General features: G+C 38.6%; 1 protein-coding gene across 1 annotated transcript in view; it reads right to left on the reverse strand.

Moving 5' to 3' along the window:
- Positions 1 to 13,039: 13,039 nt before the first annotated feature.
- Positions 13,040 to 23,511, reverse strand: part of PREX1 (phosphatidylinositol-3,4,5-trisphosphate dependent Rac exchange factor 1) — a 170,850-nt gene continuing 160,378 nt past the window's right edge. Inside the window, exons 32-40 of the mRNA XM_050907593.1 lie at positions 22,396 to 22,613; positions 21,208 to 21,307; positions 20,410 to 20,553; positions 19,643 to 19,757; positions 19,132 to 19,198; positions 18,173 to 18,360; positions 17,389 to 17,491; positions 16,765 to 16,832; positions 13,040 to 14,525 (exon numbers count right to left, since the gene is read on the reverse strand). Of these exons, the coding sequence (XP_050763550.1) occupies positions 14,483 to 14,525; positions 16,765 to 16,832; positions 17,389 to 17,491; positions 18,173 to 18,360; positions 19,132 to 19,198; positions 19,643 to 19,757; positions 20,410 to 20,553; positions 21,208 to 21,307; positions 22,396 to 22,613 (1,046 nt within the window). The 3' untranslated portion in view covers positions 13,040 to 14,482. The remainder of the gene's footprint in view (positions 14,526 to 16,764; positions 16,833 to 17,388; positions 17,492 to 18,172; positions 18,361 to 19,131; positions 19,199 to 19,642; positions 19,758 to 20,409; positions 20,554 to 21,207; positions 21,308 to 22,395; positions 22,614 to 23,511) is intronic.

Genomic DNA, 23,511 nt, shown 5'->3' on the forward strand with positions numbered 1-23,511 from the left:
AGTCATACTGTTGCAATAATGTGAAAGGAGTGGGAGTAGAGGGGTCTGCTGTCTTTTAAATCTATTTTGAGGGATTTTGCAGTTTTACACAGATTGCAGTTTGCTGTGTATATTGGGTTTGGGACACACATGGAACCTCTCAGTATGTTTGAAGATTTTTATGGGCTGGTCTGTCTAAAACTAGTGAGGCTGAATGTGTTTGAAGCTAGTTATGGGGAGTCTCTATAGCAGTCCATCATCTGTGGTTTCTCCAGATGAGCAAGGGGGAAAAGAAGTAATATTACTGGAGTGATATTATGCAACAAATCATGTGAATGATATAATGTGCAAAAAGATATGAACAGTGAAATTCATTTTTAATAATCACCCTTAATAGTGATCATTCAGTTGTATCGATCAAAAATTGCTTTCCAAAAACAATTTCCTGTGACTGCTGCATGTTTGCTTCTTACTCATATTAATAAGTGGGAAAATTCATTTGGAGACAGACATACTGGGAGAGATTCCCTTCATTTCCGCTGGCTTTCAGAGGTAAGAAACAATTTCACATCTGTTTGAGTGTCATTCAACTGCTGTAAATAATAGCACCGGGAGGACCACTTTAAGGCAGTTTCAACTAACTTACCTGCTTTGTCATTACAGGGTCCGTTGAATCTTTCTACATAGAAAAGCTGAGTTCGATATGTACCTGTTTTGGAAAGCTCATTATTTTACATGTGTATATAGCTATGTGGATTATTCTTTTGAAATGTCCTACTGACAAAAACCAGCCAATGTATCCCAATTTATTAGTGGAGCTAACTGAATATTTACTTCTTTTCTCTCTTTAGGGGGTCCAACTACTCCAGGCAGCATTGAAAACCTACTAGTATTCTTAATGCATTCTGCTTTCAGCTTTAGATATAGACAGCATAATTGTAAAGAGATACTGGAAATTTCTTTGCTTAACAGTTTGGGGTTTTTTTTAGTTTTAAGTCTGGACCCCCTGCCATTTTTCAAAGTCTGAATTTCAAATTCACATCTAGTATGGCATTAATTTGGAAGAATGCATGTGTCCTTTTATGACTTTCCTTGAACATGAATCCAGAAGTATATTTTCAACTGTGATTAAAAACTTACATAAGTTTAATGGTTAGCTAGTATTTTGCTATTTTGGGAGGAGAAAAAGCCTGCACGGACTGTGTACTGATCACCAGCAACTTTCTGGAAGCCATAAGCAAGGTGGCTTGGCCCAGCAGACAAAGTTTCAGACTGAGGAAGAAATGAATCTTATTCTCTCCTTTGCTATCTTGACATGGTAATTTACCTTCTCTGTATTTAATTTCTCCACATGGAAAGAGGGATAAGGCTGTTTATCAGCCAGTAAATGCACAGCCTCTGTAGTTGCTATGGATTGCTGATGCAGAGGTATGCTGAAACTGTAGCTTTAATTCCACTACTAATTGGAAATTGGGAAGTTTCGTGGAACCTTTATCAAAAAGAGACATACTAAGTGGGACTGTGGTTTTGTAAGTTGTGGCTACTTGTCATAAAGTCTTTCCCCTGCCTGCTTTTATATCTGAAAAAGGCTGTTGAAACCAGCAGGGGTTTTACTTACTGCTGCTAAATATGGATATTTCCATGAGATTTAATGTATTTTACAATTTTGAGTATCCATGAATAAAACTTATCTAGTAATAAGGAATGAAGCTAAAAATATGTGGTTTCCTATGGCTTTTTTTCATCACTTTGAGACCAGACTCATCAGAGCCTGGTCTTAACGATCAAGTTAAGGCAGATTCTAAACAGTATTTCTGACATTTTTTAATGGTGAAAAAAACCCAAACTAAAGGGAACTCACTTGATGAAGGGAGAAGCCCAGTGCTTCTCAACAAGAAGCTTTCTGGGGTATATACAGAGAGGACGGGCAGGAGGAACAGTCACTGAATTTAAAGTAAAGATGGTTCAGTGGTCAGAGGAAGCCTAGGCTCCTGTGAAACAGAGTTATTTCTATGCGGCAAAAGAAACTTCTTGTATGACACTGGCCATATTGCTTGCATGCAGATTCTCAAGGTTCTTCAAAAGCATTTGGAGGCCTAAACCATAAGAATAATTCTAGTAGGGTTTAAGACTCAGGGACACCATGGAATTAATAAGGTTTTCTGCTATGGTTTCTTTTCCCTTCCTAATAATTCTATTGTTCTAGTTTCTTTATGATTGTCACAGAACTCTGAACTAATGTTTCCAGGGAATGGTCCACAAGAACTCTGAAAGATTTTCCAAAGATTAGGTATCAAATTTAAAACCTGACTTTGTACATCCAATGCCTAATTATTTCATGTCACCAATACTCTGCAGTTACTGATATTGAATTTTAGTTGCCATTTAATCAGTTCAGCCACTCATTACTGCAACATTCTTCTGCAGCTCTTTTCAATTGCCTTGGGATTTTGTTATCCTAAATAACATTTTATAATTTGAAATTTTTTCACAAGACTATTTACCCCTTTTTTCAAATCATTGGTGAACAAGTCCTGGCGGATCCCAAGACAGATCTGAGAAGTGTAGTGCTGATCACACCCATCCTGTGTGAAAACTACTGTTTGTTTCCTGTCCTTCAACAGTTTTAATGCAGTCATTTCAGTTAGAATTAAATCTGAGATCTTGTTCTCATTCCCCATCTGTACAGTGGGGAAACAGTGCTTCCTACTTTATAGCGATGCTGTGGACATAAATACATTTCGATATTATTGCAAACTAGTCAGAAACTGCAGTCAGAGGAGAAGCAGATAAAGCAAGTGCTTGATCTCAACCCAGAGCCGGCAATCGCTCAGACTAGGAGCTGGGAGGCCCTCCTAGGTCTAGTACTATAGATAATATCCTTAGTGAGCAAGGAAGGGAAATGTTTATTCCACTGCAGCAAAATGTCAAAGGTAGGCATAACAGCAGCATCTTTGGTACGAGTAGTGTGGTCAAGAGGATGCATAACAGAAGATGAAATATGACATCACCAGTAAATATAGCCCTGTGTGGACTAGCTGGTGGCAAAAGATTCAGCTGAGGCACTCACTAACCGCTAAAGCTAGAGCAATATGTTGGTAAATAAGGATTGCTTGTTATAAGAAGTAGGTGTGAAAACCCCAAAGATCCTGAACAGTTGGCAAACTTCTGTTCTGAACTTTGTAATTATCTCCTCTTTAAAATATAAGCAGACGACAGCCATGGTCTAGACTGCATTTCAAAACCCTGGTGTAATTCTCTAATGAGAAATACTAATAAATGTGGTCCATAAAGCACTTCTGGCTAATGACATTATACTGGCTCCTCCTTTTTATCTCCATCTGTTAAACTGCTTTAAAAGGCAATTGCCTTTTAAAGTTAGATTGCTTTAAAAGGTAAAAATACTTCAACTATTTTCCTAATCTTGCCTTCCTATTTAAGCAAAGTCTTTTAGATAGTTGAACTGATGATATGCTCTTAGTAAGAGAATGCATCATAATTTGTGAAATAGTATATAGATAGACAAGAATTAGGTGAATGTTTGGTCCACACTGTTTAAAAAGTTGAAAACTTTTGTTGGGTTTGAGTTATATACTCAAACCTGTTGGTTGTTGCTGGGTTTGGGTTATATACACTCTATAGCATTGTAATTCCACTGAATTTATGGAATCTACATTTGCTTTACACCAGAGCAGGCAAAAGAAATAAGGCCCAAGGTTTGTTATTTCTTGCAGCAAGACACACTATGTGTTGTACTAGCTATAAAATTGCTTATTATTTCAGAAAAGTTTAATAAAACCCCCTGAAAAATAAAATAGTTCTGAGTTCATGTGGGATCAGAGATAAATGATGCATCCTTTCCAAATCACTCTTTCCAAGCAATGCATTCATGTGATAGCTTCATTAACTTTCGTGCAATAATTTGCAGATAAATTCCATCAAAAAAAGCAAGCATTCAAGCACTACTAACAATATGAATTTGATTTTTGCACATTAAAACTGTGATAAAGCCATACTAATTATTTTTAATTATCTCAAGATGAAAATACGTCACTCATGTAAGTAATTATGTAAGTAATTTAAAGCTGATTAAATAATAATGATTCCTTGCTCATTGCCTTCAAAGTGCTTATAACCAAATTTAATTTTAAGCAGGATCAAGAAAATAATCACTTGATTCAAACATTAATTACTAATTTTAATCCTAATTCATTAAAAACAGACCTATTTTTTTGCAGACTCTGCAGGGCATTAATTGACATTTTACAAAATGAGTCATTATTTTGGCATGGAGAAGTATTTTTCAAACGGTGAATCATGACTGCCAGAAGGGACTGTTAAAGAGCTCTGAGGGAGCTTCAGCTTCTTAGAAAATGCAGCCCTATTTAGCGGCACTTCAGCTTCTCCAGGTTGCCTGGAAAAGGAGTTGTAACTCTTTGCTATTCACACTAGCCAAGGAGCTGCTAACTACCTTTAATTACTGACAATAGGAGAGTAAGCTGAAGAAGAATTATCCTAAAGCAAACAAACAGCTTTATTGAGACAAACTGGAACAGGATAGGGAAGGGTTTAGGTCAGTTTAGAAGTGTAAGAATCAGGAGCTTTATTGCTTTCTTTCCAATCAAGTTGGAAATGGATAGAGAATCTGAGCAATTTGCTCAGGATTTGGTCCTGGAATGTATAGCCTTACAACTATAGGACTGGTTTTGTTGGGGTTTTTTTGTCTAGCTTGTCTATACTAGCTACCCTCCTTTGTTAGGAACTGGGGAGAATACCAACACCCTCCAAAAACTTGACAAACTTCTGGATTGTAAATTCCTTTGGGAAAGGACTACCTTTTTGATATGTAACTATAAAGAGTTTAAGCCAATGGCTAAGTGCTCCTATATGATATATTAAGAAAAATTACATTAATATATCAGTAATTTTTCTCATAGTACATCTTAAGCCCCAGTGGGATTATTATAACCGTCATGTAACATACTGACTAGTATAACCCATGGGTTTTACCCCTTGTTCCTGCAGCTAATTCAATAGCTCGGTTTTGCTCGCTCAAACTGTGTGCTCTAAGTCCCAGGTGATCAGGACTCCACCCAAGGGATTGTACTATCATTTTATTGACAATACTTTTAGGAACGTTTCCTGTTCAGCCTATGTTTTCACACTTATCAATTTCACCCTTCTCATCTTTTTGCTCCTCAGAGAATTCATCTTAATCACAGGCAGAACTGGACACAGCTTCTGCGATTGAAAAGTCAACAGAACTACAGTTTCGACAAGGAATCATTTAAATTGTCAAGGAAAACCAGCAAAAAGGTAATCTTTATTCTTTTTGCTCCACAGAAAAGGTATTATTTTATACTGACTCAAAATGCTGTCAGCCATTTGGACCTTGGGATAAAGAGAACACAACTGAAAATAGAAACTGAAATGTTCAATGTAGCAAACACATTGTCCGAACATCACCTTTCTCTGCATAAATGCAATGACCTGAAATGGGGTGGGGAGGAGAGATATTTTATTGAAGCTGTGTAGATACCAATGGATAAGCCTGGAGTAACTGTTATTTGCTGCTTAATGGGGGAAAATCATGATGTATTCGTTAAATTGTCATTGTAAACCAGAACAACCCATACAAGACAGAGAGACATTTATTTTAATAGAAAGCTATCTGTAAGATGAAAACAGTTAATCACTGAAGAGTACTCCCAGCCTTTTAATGAGCACAGGACAGCAATTAAAAAAAAAAAAATTGGAAATAACACTGAAGATTAAGGCCATATGTCAGCTGTAGCAAAAAACTGCCTAGCATAATGTAGTGCCCAGGTGGAGACTGGGCAAAGAGGACAAGTACTGTGTCTTCCTCCCAAAATCTCCTTCTGTATACTTGTGCCTGCAGGAGGTGGGCAGCCCCTGTCCTGGCAGATTTAAAGTCTAGGTCTCCCTAGAGGGAAAGTTTGGAAGCAGGTGGGCTCTGGGGTGCCCTGGTCCTGGTGTGGTTGGGCTGCTGCTGCCTCCCTGCAGATGATCACAGCAGGCGGAGAGCTGAGCGCAGACAGCAAGTGCAGCACCCAGAGTTTGTCAGCAGGTCTTCAGCATTGCCCCTTGGCACCCTCAATAGCAACAGCAGCAGCAGCATGCCCCTGCGTGAGCCACTGTTACTGGTAGCTGTACAAGGAAAAAGAGTTGTCAGAGACCTTCTAAAAATAGTTCCTATTGCTCTGAACAGGGATTACTCACTCTTGCCCTGTCGTTCTAAGGTGGCAGAATTTTACTTCACATCACTTTAATGTAAGCCATGATGGGGTTAGTACTGGGAGTACAAGTTCTTGTTTTGAAGATTCCCTGGTGCTATTTGTTCTTTGCTCAAGGCAGCTTATGAGTCCAGGCTGTTGAACATGCTGTTAAGACTCTAAGGCAAAGAACTGGCACAGTCCCAGTCCCTGCCCCTCATCTCACCTGAACGGTAAAATGAAAAAAAAAAAAAAAAAAAAAAGGCAGACATCTTGATTTCCAATAAGCAAGCAGTTAATTCCTTTTCTGGTGACCAGCTGAGTGCCCAGGTGATTAGGATCAAAGGAGAAAGCAGGCTGGCAAGAAAGCCAGTCAAATTCACCAGTGAGAAGGACAGGAACTTTATAAAAACCGATGCTGAGAAAGTACGTAGGAAATGTTGGGCTCTTGCTGGGTTGAGAAACATTGGGCTAGGGATCTTAATGCACTCTGTAAGAGTACTTCCATGTCCCTTTCATGATCTGCATTACCCTCAGAAGGAAAGCTTACTAGTTGAGGTCTCTGTTTCTTAATTTGAATTCCTTATGCCTATTTACCTTATTTTTCTGATTTTCCTCTTCCTCCTATGTAGGAGAAGTAGCCTCTGAAACAGAATAGTATCTCCTAAAACTTGAGGTGTGACCACACACCTCTGCGTAACTTGTTAGTGAGAGAGGGGAGACATGCACCAACTACCTCATTCTCTGATTTCTGTCACTTTCTCCAGCATAAAATATTGCTTGGAGAGTAGCCCACTATTGCTACTAACTATGGCATGTAGGCTTTTAGTTTGTTTCTCTTTGTTTTCTGTCCTGGTGTCATATATTCAACCCTTTTAAGGCAGAAACAGGTCTCTTGTTCAGGAGCTGCTGAACCAGTAGCACCTCTTTAAGTTTCTTCCAAGTGAAGTGGAAATTAAACCACTGTTAAAAACTAGAGGCTTGTCCTTGCCTTATAATAATGTTCAGGCGACTAGACTTGGAGGACTTAGGGTGATTTTGGCTAAGAACCAAAACCTAACATATCTCAACATGCAATAATGGGATAAAACAGAAGTTCAGTTTTCACCGCACAGGAAGCCACAAACAAAACTGTTCTTGAATCTCTCCTTTGACATGTTTCTCTCTATTGCTACAAAGAGAAGGAAGCCCAAATCATAGCATCTTGATCAGAGGCATGGATGAAGGGATTTAACTCTTATGTTACTCTCTTCTTTCTTGGAAACATATCAAACCCTCTCAGGTGTGCAGATTAAATCTCTTCAGTTGATTCTTTCAGTGAATGGAAAGTGTCCCCAAATATAAGCCCCTGGCTAGACAGGAAAATGAAGAGTTCCCATTCTAAAAATAGCTGAGAGCACTGACAAGCTGAGTGCATCATCAAAGGCAAGAGGTATTTATGAGTAGAGTAAGGCGATCGGGTAAGTCTGGCTGGCTGTCCAGAACTTCCTCATTCTAACTCCTGGATTGCCGTGCACTTGATGCAACATATACACCATGGAAATAATAAAAGTTGTAACAAATTTTGGTATTCTGAATAAGTGTCAGAACATACAAAGCTGAGTGTAACACTCTGAGGGAAAACTCAGGACCTGTCTCACTTTCAGGGTCAAGGGAAATTTTAGATGCACAGGTGGGGGAATCAAAGGCAGCAATGCATTTTCCTGGTTCCAGGTTTTGTCTTTCTTTTTGCAGAGGAGGGGAAAGAGATCTAGTTCTTTAATTCATGCCCTAAAAAGACAGAATGCCATTTGCACACAGCAGGAAAGAGCTCTTTTAATTGTCCCTTGTCCCACAAAACAAAAAAGGATTTGATCATCAAATAGTTTTATTTTTACTTTCTCAATCTGCTTAAAGCCATAGCCCAAGCATTTTTAATAACCCAATAGAAATGTCTCCTGTTCAGATACCTTTCAACCTTCCAAACCCAAGAGGAGTGCTCTGAATCCTGCCTGATAGAAGACATGTTGTTATGGCCATCTGGGCAGTGTTTTCTGAATGGCTTCATTTCAACTCTGACACATACAGCATACCAAACACACACAGATCAGTAATGCTAAAATGACAACATGGATTAGACAATACAACACAAAGTTGAACAAATTATATTAAGACTTTTATCTTAATGCAGGATACACGTGCTTAGTTAAAAATACAGAAACATGAAGAAAAAACATAACACTATTAGTACACTAGAATCCCTCAAACTTAACTGGAAAAACCCTCTCAAATATTCTGTACATTTTTTCTTTTTACAAAACAATTGAAAATGCCAATCCTATAAACTGATATAAAAAAATATCATCTCTGGAACATTTTCCTAAAACCATGAAAAGTTCTGTTCCATGCAAAAACATACTATACAACTTCTGTCATTTCAGAATTGCCCCCCTGCCCAGACGAGGTAATTGATCTTAGGTGCAAAATGAGCTGTAAATGCAGTAATGCTATAGCAATCTTATTTGAGCTCCTATAGCTGATCATCAGTTAACTTTTAAAAGCCTTTTAAATTTGGCCTAACCTATGGTCAGACTACTGTGGCCTTTTTTTTTTTTTTTTTTTTTTTGTAAAAAGGGCAAAACCAAAGGCCTTTCAAAAGTTCTCTGTCCTCTTCAATGAGTTGTTTACTCTATGGTGTTGTACTAGTGCAGTGATTTTCATCTTGCGGTCTGAGTTCATTTAGAAACATCTGTGAAAGGTTAACTACAAAAAAAGCAAACCTATTGTCCTAAGGTAATCAGGTCCTTGGTCTTTAATTCAGCACCGAAGCCAATGTAGGCTTCAGAATACAAAGGCGTAACCCCTTCAACTGATTGGGGTCCAGGTACCAACAAATCTTTCTTCTGGTACACTCGATTGCAACAGTGCATCAGAGCCTGAGTCTCAGGGTATATATGCTGACAATTAGAAGGACCTTAAATAAACAGTATTATCCTCATGCCAAACTGTGTGATAAAAGAATTATCAGTTCTTTTACAAACTAGAAGGTGCTACTCTGAAATCCAAATTGAGTATCTTCTTGCCAAGACCATATTTTTAATATATTATTCACCTAACATTTACTTATGCTCTGAATTCTGATATTCTTCAAATCAAGGAGTAGGAACTGCTGAAGATAAGGGAGTCTGAAGAAACTTCACACATAAATATGAGTTTATTCTTTTCCCTAATGAGAAGAGATATGTTATATTAGGTTCCTTGATGGTATTAATGCACAGTACATCTGAATCCTGAAATGGGGCAGAGCAAGTACATCAAATATAGACTCAGTCATCTTTCCTTATACCAAGTGTTCTCAATTAATGTATTTATGGAAACTAAAAGCAGAGATTTTTATATGTGTCTTTCTTTGTGATGTTTATCCTTTTTTGCATCTAGTTTCCTGGTTTTCAAGTCATTAGAACTATATTATGTATGTAAAGCACTGTCAGTTTTCAAAGCAGTTTACAATTTTTCTCCTTTGAATCTTCACAATACCAGCGGTAAGAAAATAGTTCCCCAGTTCCTTCCCCAAACTGCAGCAGGGAGGAAAAGTGAATTGCTCAGTATAGCAAAGGAAGTCGGGCACGGCGAGACAGAGTGCTCAGAAATTCATGTCTTGAGGACACTGGAATTTTTTCAGTTTATATTAAACAAAGTCTCCTTTCGTGATGTAGTGTGGTGACGCTGTGACGGTACCATCAAAGCTGCTATTGCACTATGTTATTTAACACGCAACAGAAAGGATTTTTGCATAGGAAGGAACAGAAGGATCAGAACCCAATGGCATGCAATGGTTGCGTGGTGCTAATCAAAGCCAGGACTCTCATTCTAAAAAGTGGGAAAAATACCTTTTGCTGTTTGAAGGCTTTTCTTCCCTGTTAAGATCAATAGCTACTGCAGACTTCTCTGAATGGCAAATTTGAAATTCATATTTGAACACTCTAGTGCTACACAAACACTAGTTTTAGATACAAATTGTACTGGGTAATTTGATTAATCAATGATATCTTATCAGTAAGTCTACGTGCTTTTGTGAATAAGCTGGTTTCATGAGCTGTTTGTGGGGTCAGGGTTTTTAGTTTTTTGGGTTTTTTTCCCTTTTACCAAGGAACAATGACCAGGTGCTTAGAAGCTGCATTAGACAGCCAAGCATTATAATGCCAAGTGTTATGACAGATGAAATACCATACATGCTGTTACGGAAGTAGGAGCGTTTCAAATTATTTTTACATTGAAATTCTGATTGTTAGGCCTTAGTGGTTTGTATCTTCAAATCACTTTAGAACCATGAAATAATTAGTGCTCAAAATAGTCCCAAGTTAGCACCATTTGCTGATAAGAAAATATGACAGAGGAAAAAGGATTTGCCAGAGTCCAGGTGGATTTTTCTTTTTAATGTTTTTTATTTTAAATGGAAATGAGATGTATATTTGTCTAAATCTGTGGTTTCTCATCTAAAAATCCCAGTATTTCAGTCTGCAACTGAATACTGGAACATGAAAATGTCTAATGCTAACAGATAGCCAAGGCCTGGATTTGCAAAGCAGTTTACACCTTTGCAAATGCCATGGACAAAGTCCGACAAAGCAGGGACTGTTCGCGCTATCTCCTGTCATAGCCAAATACAGCTGCTGCAGCCAAATGGGGCTGGGCCGCCCGCTCCGAGAGGCTCTCCTGCGACCCTAGGCACCACTGCTTCGTCTTTTACAAGCCCCTTTGTAAAAGTTATTTCTTTTTTGTCAGAGCCTGATTGGGGAAAAAAAAAGTTTCTAGGGTCCAGAACAATTTTCAGCCAATATTTATCCCTGATGGCTTGTACTCCTTTTTCTCCTTGTGGCTATATTTATTTTTAGATTGAACTGTCTTTACCTTTCTCATTATTATCTTCTTATAAACACATCAGTTATACTGGTGTCTTAGGCTAAATAAATCAAGCTCTCCTGGTCTTATCTTGCAGAATTATATCCGCTTTATTGATACCATTTTACTATCTTTCCTCAACATCTAGCTACTGCAATTTCACTTAATTATTTGGCCTCTGCACAGTGGCTTGAATACTTCTCTATCCCAGCTGGAAATTTGTCTCCTAGTGCAGGCTGAGCTTTCATGGTTCTATCAAATTGCATCTGAGTCATCTTGTGACAAACTCTGTAACCAAGGCTCTTTTATTACCCATTAACAAGAAATATAGCAAAATACTTTGTTTAATCTTCAAGTGCACGAGCTAGTATTTGTACTGTAAAATTTCATCCCATTCATTTCATCCCCTTCAGTGTTCAAAGTCTTCCAGGGTTTTGGTTTTTTTTTTTTTTGTACCCTGATCCTTCTCTAGATCAGTGCCTCCCACCTTAACATCAACCCCAGCCTTGTAGTATCTGTGCTTCAGTGATTAATGAAAATGCTAAGCAAATTCAGTTACAAGACTGATACATAAGAAATTCCACTTGCAGCCGCCACCCAGCCCCCACTTTCTTTTCAATGTTGCCTGCCTTCCCTTAGCCAGCTGCTTCACACCTCATCATCGTGCTGCTAGTTTTGATTTACTCCATCTTGACTGTGTTTTCCAGATTTTCCACACTTCCAGTGTATCAGATGCTCCAGATCTATGAAATCTGCACTTGCTCAGTTGTGGCAGGCCTGATTCTTACTTTGCTTTTAGCCATGGAAATTCTGCAGACCTCACCTACTCTCTTTACTTGCAGGCTGGCTTGTGCATTGCCCTCTTACTTTCCACTTGAACCTGTTTTTTCCGGCACTGGATTCAAACCCGGCAAATTTTACAGCATCAAAACATTGTTTCTTTTCTACTTTAATAGGAAGTCTGCAGTGAAACCGCACCTGTAGCCGACACTGCACAAACAGGAAGAGTTCAGCACTACACTGCCAGTTTGAGCTGGTATCAAAAACAACTTTTCCCTTACAGTTTAAACTGTCGACGCCTCATCGCTCCATACAAATATCAGAGCTTAAACTGTTCAGCAGAACTTAGAAAGCTCAGGAACTAAAGGGTATAACAGAAAATAAGATCATACCTTCTTTCCTTATAATATAAACCAGCTTTTAATAATAAAAACTTCTATCATGTTTTCAATGAGAATAACATATACATGTCAATGTAAAACAGTGCACAGTGTAAATGCCCTTAGATGCTCTTCTATGCATCTTCAGTGTTTACAGTGACTGTGTAAGTGTGGGCCAGGATCCTCACCAGGCTGCGTAAATTGCTGCAGTTCCGCTGAACAGAGCTGATGGATCTTGGCCTATGTGTTCTTTTTATTTTCGAGTGTTCCTACAGTTCTTATAGCACTGAGTATGTTTTAAGTTGAGGATTCAGTAAAGAAACAGCCATTTCTTCCTCAAACAGAAAATGCCAAGAATTACTCTTCCAAAATTAAAAAAAAGTGCATTGAAATAATGATGTGCTCATCTGGCTGCAGTACAAAATGGATACTCAGTAACAAACCCCTGTGTCCGGCAGCTGGCGATTGATGGGTTGTCCTAGTTCCCCGCAACAGGTTGCTGTAGGTCAGAGGAAACAGTTAAAAGTAAGAGATTAAACAAAACACCTTCCTTCCCCAAAATTATTTTAGTCTGTGAGTGAAGAAAAAAAAAAAATTTAAAATTAAGAAACAAGGTTCAGAACAATCTGCATCCCCAAACTTGTTATAAGCCATTTTGTGTTGAAGTGTAGATTAAAAAAATTTAAGAGACCTTCATATCCAAATGGAAAAAGTCTAATTTTAGGTTTTGAGTTGGTTTGGATGTTAATAAAATAAAATTAAGCCAGCTAAAAAACAAACAACATCACAAATAAAAACCCCAAACCTTTATTTTCTAGAATATACATCACTGCAAAGCGCTTCTGGATCTCCTAACTATGAACTGTTTTAAACGAGGCTGTGGAGAAACAGGGGAATGGTAAGTTTCCTATTCACCCTTCTACTGACACCTGCTACAACTGAAATTCGTTAGGGATGGGTGGTCATATTAAGGCACTCACTCCAAAAGAACATGATTTCTGTCCTGAGACTGCTGACATGTTTCAGTTAGTTTCAGCCAGTAATTTGGAAAAAATTACTGTGCTTAGGATAATACTGACAGAACGGAGAACAATTTTTCAAACAAGAAAAAATAAAGTACATTATATACATGATTCCTTTTTTCTTTTAACTTAAAAGCATCCCTAATACATCTTAATAACTGTATTAAAGACTACTTAAATATTGAAAGATTTTAAATAATGTAGACTTTTTTTTTTTCAGTAAACTGGGAGTAGCTGTGTAATTGCCAGCATATTGGTCCCATTTTAAACAATATAATTTTTATGTAAATCTTGTATATATAATAACATGATCGAAAACACATATTCCACTCCACATAAATAAGTATAGTTCTTCTGACCTGTTTTAAAAACTACATCTGTTCAAATAATCAGATTGTAAGACTGTATTTTTCCTTTGCAAAGTTTCCTTTAAAATCCTTCACTCCCAATCTCTCCTCTTAAATAGTACTGTATTTCCAGAGTACATAATAGGGCATTAGTAAAAAGAGTTAATCAAAAACCTGAAAGCTACAGTAAGTAAAATGAAGTAATGTTAAGAAGTATTATGGAATGTATACTCTGCAGCATAGAGAGATTGGTTCTCACTGGGCTGAAGTGGAAAATCACTCCAGAAGAAATTCTTTATGTTCATATTTGAATAAACCATAGATTGTGCTATTCGTTGTTCAAAAGTGCAGGTCAGTTCATGAAAAAGTGGTGTTTATGAAGCTACTGCTCAAGGCCGCTGACCAAAATTATGCTGGCAAGTAAATGGATGCCAGATGCAGTACAGGGAGAGAGATATGCGTCATTCTGGATTTTCTCAACCAATCCGTATCTTGAAGTCCACAACTTTTAGGTGGCAGCACAAACAAGTCATCAGTAAAACTGCACTTTCTTGAAATATAATAGTCACTTTTCCAGGCATCTAGCAAATGGCAGTAACATCCATCTTAGCTCTGTGGTGTTTGTTTCAAGAATTTCTTCAAGAAGTCAAAGCAACAGAAGAATCCCTGCACGTGCTGCAGGAGTTCAAAGGCAGATTCTCGGTGCCCGGGTCCAGCAGGTTCATCTCCTACTAAATTAGAGCAATATCTCTTCCTCTGTTGATTCAGCACCATCAGTGTCAGTTAGCGTGGGTCCTCAGACAGGGCTGCTCACAGTTGAATGCTTTAATGATGCTGCAATGTAGGTGCCTCTATCACTTTTATAAATCCCCATCTGTAGGTGGCTGGCACAACCTATAGAGTCTTTAAGGCAGACGAAGAGTACAGTATTAAATATCATAAGAATGATAACATAAAGTTACTGGCATACATATATGAGAGTCAACTTCTCCTTTATCATTCTGCAAGCTTGAGAGGTAATCCGATATCAAGAATACCACTATTTTTAATTTTAATAATGGCAAATTTAGAAGCGTCACTAATAGTTTATTAACTAAAGTATTTCCAATCATTGTTCAAATACTATTTGAGACTTTCCATCACTCCCTTTTAACTTTGGCCCAATTTGGGTCTTCAACAGTCCCTTCTCTCTTTTTTGATTTCGTTTTAAACCCACTTCAGCATTTTTCCTGAACAAAAGAGTTCACCCCTCATACAGACTAGGATACCAAACAGATGAAAGAACGTATTTGCTTGTTGACATGGTTGAACAAACTTTAAAATAAGTAACCATGTTTTCAGAGCAATTCTTTGAATCACAAGATTAGCAAATGGAGGCCAGTGGTTAAACCTAAGCGCATCTTGACTGTCATTCATATACGACTGTTTGTGGTAGCTTTTTCTTGGCTTTTTCTACTTTACATTTGAACAAACTCAAGTCTTTTATAACTTCTCTTTCAAGACCGCTACTACAGAGTTTGACAAACCTCAATGCTAGGAAATATAATTCTGAGAATTAACATTCATTCACCACATCTCCTTTTAACTTTGATCAGTCTTATTTCACATTATGATGATGGAATCCAGTAGGAACACATGTATCTGAGCTTTATTGCCCTGAAATAATCCAAGTAAATAGTCCTGGAACTTGTCATTGTGATTTAGAGTGTATACGAAAGAAGAGAAATGCCTCATCTTACGATTTGTTTGTAAAGCTGCTTCTTTTTGAACACAGCATGCTGTTATGGTCATAAAAATGGAACCAAAGTAATGTACGGCCATTAATAAGGCAAAATAACCATGCTGCTAACACACTGATGTATGACACTGGGAACATGGTACGGGAGCCAACACTGACTATTATTTTATTCTTTTTTGAAATAGCAATTACAATCCAACAGAAGGATAAGGTTCTAAATGCAAAATATTGTTCTTTTTAAGGTCTCTGAGAAAATAAACCAAGGCCAGACTGTTACAGTAAGCATCATCACAGTCTCTAAAGTTTAAAATCATTTCCTACAAACATTTTGAGGAGCAGATAGGAAAAAAGAAAAAAAAAAAAAGAGGCAGGACTTGTTTAGACTAACTCAGAAGTCTTAATGGGTGAATAAGATACCAGTGTTTTAAGGAAGTCTTCTTGACGCTGAACTACTGTGTTCTTCGGAGGGCTCTAGCACTAGCAAATACACTCGCTCTGTCTGACGGGATGGCACAGACTTTACTGAACCTTTTCTGATGCCGATTCCTGCATGCCAGAACTCTTTTGCCTTCGTGTAAACAATGCCACTAACAAGAGTAGAATCAGAAGTTCCTCTGATACTTGTACAGACTGATTCTGTATATATTGTCACCTAAATCATGACCATTGTTACTACCATTGTGGGAAAATGCTGTGTTTGAGTTTATTAAAGAATATTTTCTTCTCTCTGATATATGAAATTGGAGGAGATTGGCCAGAAAGAGATACTTTTCTTAAAAATAAAAGTATTCTTATCCTGCAGAGAGAGATGATGAACATCTCTAGCTCCCGTTAGGTGCAGTAGGATTCACAAACGCACAGTGCTTTTCAAAGTTGTCTTCTAGACAAAAACATATATAACTCTGGGCAACTGATCTTCCTTAGAGCTGCATCACTGGATGGTTACTCTGACTTGAAGTGCTTGCTCTTAAACCTGCTCTGCCATAACTAAACAGTCAAGCTCTTCTAAGGACACAACAGTATTAGCCTATGAGTTATCTTTGCATATCTGCAGTCAGATTTGCCATTCAGGAATTTTTCCTTCTAAGCATTCCACAGATGGCTGTCAATCACTAGCTTTGCTAACTCACAGCAGCAGTCCAAAAAAGACCCTTCTCTCTGATCAGTTACGTTTTACTCAGACAATGCGGAAACCTTTGAAGTTAATGATCTGCAAATTGTAAGCAGCAAAGCTGATTAATCTACAGTGCACTTAGTTTAGTACAGTGAGAAAGAAGAACAGGATTTTTTTCTTTTTTCCACTATTGCTACTAAGGAGATCTTTGGTTATAACAGCAACTCCACAATTGTTACAGAAACATAAAACCAGCACTCAGATAAAATGCATAATACATAATAACCTACCGAGGTGCACACTGTGGCATTTGGTCCATCACTTTCAGATTCTTGGCAGAGATTTCAACCCTTGGTCCCTAAGGAAACAGAGAATTCATGGTACTGACAGTATCGATAAAGCACCTGATCCTTAGGGGAAAATACTATAATGGGAGTATGGTTTCTATTTGAGAATCCATTAACTACTTTTAGAAGATTTGGAATCCACTGGGTAGATACATTAGTCATCTGTGTTTACTTAAAAGATGGAATTAGTCCCAAAGCACTTTACAAGCACTGCTGTCTAGCACTAGGGCATTTCTACTATTTAACACTGTGATTGAGACTTGGGTTTTCTGTATACAGAAATTGTCTTAAATATACTGGATAGTCTCTACTTTCTAACCATCAAGGCACACACTTTAAATAATGTACACTGAGGCATATATTTTAATTGCTGTAATGGCTGTACATGCAAAAGTTAATTTGTTCCTGTCAAATATATGTGTAGCTATTCAGACATTAACAGAAGTTTGGCTATATGGGTTTGTAGTGCACGAATACAGTGCCACATCGAAATAAACTGGTGTTTGTACAATGATGTTACTGGAATGAAAACGGTGGCGTGCAGCAGACACACATCCAAATACTTACTTGCTTTCGCATGAGGTCTGTAGCTTGCATGATACACTTGGGCAAGAGTCCATGACTTCGAGCCAGTATGGCTGCTTGCTCCAGGGACACACTCAATGTACTTCTGAACATGGGAACAAGAGATATTAAATCACAGATCATATTTAAAAATGCACAAATAGGTATGTACAGGATACTTACCTCTTAAGTATGACTTCTGTTAGCTAGTGTTCTTATATTTACTTTTTTAGGTTTTTTACTTACAAAACTATAAAATGACCTCAGTCCGGCATTTCCAGTCTCATTACACCCAGATACTGCAATTGTTTGAGTCTCCAGCATCATTACGACAAGGCTATGTTTCACTGCTCTTCTGCACTGATTCATACAAAGTTATTCACAAATGAATCTTTTCTTTACTCAGTGGCTTTCAGACAGTGGAAGAACAGTGGTGTGTTTAGAATCGGTGCTTGCACGCACCAAGATTCTAAAGCTATTTTTGAGCAACTCCCTACATTTTCAGTGTGTGACTGAAGACAGTGTTGACTGAAAGTTATATGCAATGAGATCACTCAGTCAGTTGCACTGAAACATAAAGTTTGTGCGTCAATACTAATTATTAACAAAAGTATTAAAATTCACAACCTACCCTAAAATAAAGATGGCAGTAGATTCAGGTCCTTAATATATTCCCTTACAATCTACCTTTCTATTGCTTTGAACAGAATCAAATATATTGCTCAAATCTCTAGAAAGGACAAAAGTTCTCATCACACCAGTAACACACAGGTTTCTTAAATCTCACCTCTGCATCCCAGTGCCGCACATAGTAATCTGACAGGCTCCAAGTCGATAACAGAGCTCAGAGGATATAGGTAGCAGGCCAGCTCCTGATGGGTTACTGCTAGAATATCCTGGCTGGGTTGGTTTTGTATTAATGAAAGACTTCATCAGCCTGCAAAGCTCATCCATTGCATTAATGGGGCGAATAAGCTAAACAAAGCAATAAAAAAAATGCCTCAGTGGCATACTTACACCTTCAGCTATAAAGACATTTACAATTCCTTATCCTATGTCTAAGCACGATAATCTACACAAGTGTAACTGCCACACAGTAACAACTATTTAGAACATATATGAACTTTGGAAGTGGAAAAAACCAAACAATTACTTAGGCTTGGGGCAATTTTTTGCAATTATCACAAATCATATAGATTGTTTACAATGTATATTACAGTTGCAAAGATGGTCTCTGATTTTGTCTTCCCTGCAGTAGTATTTAATGCCTTAAATGCATATATTCACATATGTCACCTGTCCCAGTTAGACAGACTGCCTTTACATGAGATGCTGGGAAGTACTATTTTCCTGTTGTTCTCTTCTATAACTGCGAACAAAGCATAACCTGCAAATTGAACGTTTGTTCGTTTTCATGCATCTGTGGGAGAGGAAAATTAATTCATTCTGTCTACCATCAGATACCGTATTTAGCAGGGGCAGTCAGGGTGATATGAAGTCTTATTAGTGCCTAAGTTAAGGCGTTTGTGTCTACCCCGGTTCTGCACATTTTCTTCTAAACAAAAGAACTGTAGCCGAGCTTCAGAGAAATTCAGATCACTTCTTTAGGGTAGGGAACATTTTTTTAAATGATGTTTGGGTTTGTACAGATCTGCCGTATGGGTATCCCACGACCAGGATTTTAGAGATGTAGAAATAATATTTCTATGAGAGAATTTATTGTAGAAATAACCACAATAACAATACCTGGTCAATCTTCACTGCAGTAGTATTGGAATCAGTGGGCAAGTTTGATCTCTCTAGGTAAAATGTCCTGCAAAAAGGCCAGCAAGGTCTACATTAGTTGGTGTGTCTCATTTCAAGCACATATATGTATACTATCCTGTATAAAACATCTGAGACGGCTATGCTAAATCTTGTACTTCAAGATCTGCTTTCTTATTGAACCATTTTGATTGCAGTAATTTACAGAGTCTGTACTAAAATATTCCAAAACACTTTTTTAATGTAATTTTAGCTCTGCACAAAATTCTGAAGTCACATTAGATGGGAATTTCACCCTGTACAGTGCATTACTTCAGAACAAGCTTGACTGTGGGAAGAAAATTAACAGGTTTCCCACACAATGAGGATCTCCAAAAATCATATTTGTACAAGAAACCATCAGGAACAGAATCTCTTTTTCATTAATTTTTAAGGTCCTTAGCAGGAGCGCTCTTTTCAATGTCTTTTAAGGCAAAAGAGAAGCACAAAATACCTGAGTTTACGGTAGTATTGCTGCACTTTTTCAAGTGAAATACCATTAATTTGCTGTGGAAGTTCTTCTAGAGAAGAGCCAGCTGGTTGCGATTGTCCCTCCATACTCTCCAGAGCTGAAGAAGAAAACATCTTACTAAACCTATGTTATTAGTTTTCTTTTTATTCATTTATTTATTTATCTCTGTATCATCTCACTGCTCAGCAAATGACTGCTGGATCATGTCAAGGCTGATTCTGTCACTGCATAAATTTAATGCATTTCCCAGTATGGAAATATAGTGGTAGTATCATAAAGGTGAGCTTCACAGAAAGCAGTTCTATCTAACAGCAATTGCTCTCCATTAATATCCCCTTGAAGGAAATTTCCTGTACTGTATTTTGGTGTGAATGTTTGCTCATCAACTCAATTTCCAGCCCAGACGATTCTGTCATGGTGTACGCTTTTAAAAACACTTCTCTGTAGCCTGGGAACATCTCCTGATACCATACTAGATGAAATTGTCCATATAGTCCAATATAATGTCTCTATGGCCTTTACAGGAAGGCATAAAAAAGCCCCAAACAGGCATATCTTGTTCTCATGACTGTGTCCTACTCCAAAATCTAGCACTTGCCAGGTCTTCCTAGAATAGAAAACATCTGCTTCTTAAATATGTCTGTGGTTCTCAGCTGCATTATGTTAAGAGCTTCATGGTCATTCTTTATTTTGAATCTTTCAACATCATCAGTTAGCTTATTTTTCTCAAGAAAGCTTTTTATAGACACCTTTTGTAAAGAGCACCGTGTGCAGTTTCAAGCTTCCCCCATTCTGAAACCGAGAAGGCAGTTTGGAGAAGTAGTAGCTGTCAAGATAAAAGATAACCTTCAAGGCCTGACGACTTCCTTCGATGTGGTAGAAGACAGGAGTATCTGAAGAAAGAAAGATAAAACACTTGCTGCTTTACTACAGCAGGAGAAATGCAAAACCATTGCTATCCGAGTTTGTTAGATTATCTAATGACATTTCACATCTCCACCATTAGATGAATAAGGGAGAGCCTTTACTGACGCTCTGAAATATTATACTTAAAAACATACACACTTAGCATGACCTAGTACGATGTTTAATGCTAATACAATAAATGTGGTTAATAATTAAAATCCCATCTTGTTTCACGACATCTCATAGTCAGTAAGCATGGAGAGAGATCTGGCAGGGTGGGACACAGGGCACAGAAGAGCTGGGGAGGGACAGTCCTTCTACCTTAGGTAATGTCGTGAATTACAACCATCTGTCGGGAACTGCTCATCACCTGTCATATCTCCCTGTGTGCGAAATCACACAGGTAAGGTACACTGCCACAGACCATAGTTGCAAATCACAGAACATGCCACCAGCATCCCACGATGTCAGTCCTGCTTTTTATGCTGTGTGTTTGCAATGGAAGCTGAGGGAATGCAACAGTGCTTCAGAGAAGCTGCTCAGTGCTCTCCAGGTCTGACATGGTCTGTTAGACCACGGAGAATATTAATCCATAAAACAAACAAGAAAAAAAGAGCTTCAAAGAAACAGAGAGTACTCACTTGCTACAAGACTTTCATCCAGCTGCTTGAAATAGAAGGCAACTTTGTCCAGTTCAGTCAGAGTGACCTGGATGTCTTCCAGCATGGTACGCTCCTCCTTCTGTAGAGCAAAGGAACAGATATAAATCCGTTATAATCTGCCAGAAAGAGATCAATGGCAGGAAGGTACAGTTGTTATGAGCATGCTTTGGTTCAGGAGACCTAGAGCAGAATGTGGAGCTTTCCATTAACTCCATCCCATTAGGTAATTACTAATGGCTCTAACTCGGTGATACAAGTTTAGTTACCCTTTGCTTAGATGTCATTTGATGTGATTCACAAAGACTAGAGAGGTTTAAGGACTGAATAAGTTTGAAGGGATCTCTTTCTCCAAACTTTACTCTATACCTACAAATGTGAAGAACAGCCTATCAGTTACTGTGAAATAAATGTCCATACATTCCATGCAATGTGAAGAAATAGCAGCTACCTACGTGTATAATTTGGATTGTATTTAAAAAAAAAAACAAACCCACTCAATCTACAATGTTTACAAAGTCCAAAACAATGTCGCTTCTCTTAGTGTCAGAGCTACTTGTCTTTTTTATGCTCCTTTTTTCTTAACATTTTTACAGTTACAGTAGCTTATCTACTGTAGCTGTGGCTTATCTGTTCATTAGGTGCAGATGAACTATGCAAGACCAGCTCCTCTCCTCCTTGGACATGGTGCCTCAAATACCAGCACCACGGAAGCGAGGGAGAGACTGCAGTCTATCTGTTCTATAAAAGCGTCCAGTGTATGAACAAAAGCCTGGATTTTCATGTTGTCCGAACTCTTGAAATACTCAGAACTTTTCCACCTATTTGTTGAAATGTGTGTTTTCACCAGAAGATGGCAGGCCACACATGCGTCACCAACTACTGAGCAGAAAAACCTCCCTAAATGCAGCAGCATTACTCCAAACGCGAAGGCAGACAGATTCCTGTAGTGTTCTAGTGCGACAATGGGTCCAGTATCTGTGAGGAGACGAAAATGATGGGATATGGAATATTGGCACATGGTTGTCAGCAGCAGGAATCTCCAGAGGTTGCTGCAGTGAAAGTCTAAACATGCTGCTAGAATGAAGGGCTCTGGCTGTGCTGTGAGTGGCAGAGAAGCATATGGGCAAGTGTGAGTGGACCCAAGGGTGCCACAACTCTTCATCTTACCACAGTGGGGGACAGAAGAGACTGGTAGTTTAGTAAAACACCAGTGGCTGCTATCTGTTCCAGCCATTTTCTGCTGGCATCTCTGCTGCTCTCTTCGTATTCCCCATTGTTGTTGTATCGATAGTTGAGAGCAGCCAGTAACTGCTCTGAAAAGGTGCAAATAGCAGCCACAAGAGACTGACAGAAGATGGAATCGCGTCTCAGCTGTAGCTCGGTATCTGCCAGAGAAGGGGAGAGAAGCACAAAGAAGCCATGAGTATACTTGTCTTTAATCTCACTGCCAAAGCGGCAGTTTGTGTGTCTGTGTGTGCATGACATTTGGCTTCTGCTGAAGCTTTGCACAGACTTAACAGATAACCTCTTCTTGCTGTGTGACCCGGGTGTGCAGATAGACAGCATAGCTGGAGTACATGCATGTTTGAAAATGTTCTGGTCCACTTAACTGTTTATTACTACCTCTGCCATCTGCATGCTCGTTCTTCTAACTGGGAAGAGCTGTAACGCCTTAGTGCCATATCTGGACTGATTCCCTTCTTTTTATGTTTACAGAAGCAAGAGAATTCTTGAAAGAAGGTCTCTGCCATTCCTTCTCTCCTGGGCTATTAGAGATTCATCTTCCCCCATCCATCTGTATTTTGTGGGCTTCCCATATGCTTAATGCATTAACTGGGCCTGCCCATACGGTACCAATTGGTTTATGTTTCCTGGGAGAATTTCCCCTGTGTTAACTTTGCTTCCAGTCCGCCTGCCAGGCAGCCACATGCTGGTCAAATCAACCTCGTCACACTTAAGGGGATTGCAGGCCAAACAGGCACATGAATAAGTGAAGAGCTACTTCCCAGGCACCCTGGGCTCCTCCAGCAGGCACTGCAGTACAGCAGCCTCTCATTGTCAAGGCAGTGTTCCCCAGGGAAAGAAGCTGAAGACATCACCCAGAGGCTTTGAAGGTCTGGATTATTTTTATAAAGCACTGAACACAATAGACCGACTAATACACTCCAGGCCCTGGGCCATATTCTCAACTTAAGGGCAACCAATCCTTCTAGCGGTACATCTCTGTACTGCTGGCAGTAAGGCAAAGAGAGTTTAGGACTGCCCTCAAGGCAAGGGAATCCC

Source organism: Gymnogyps californianus, chromosome 17, assembly GCF_018139145.2.
Source record: "Gymnogyps californianus isolate 813 chromosome 17, ASM1813914v2, whole genome shotgun sequence".
Lineage (NCBI taxonomy): Eukaryota > Metazoa > Chordata > Aves > Accipitriformes > Cathartidae > Gymnogyps > Gymnogyps californianus.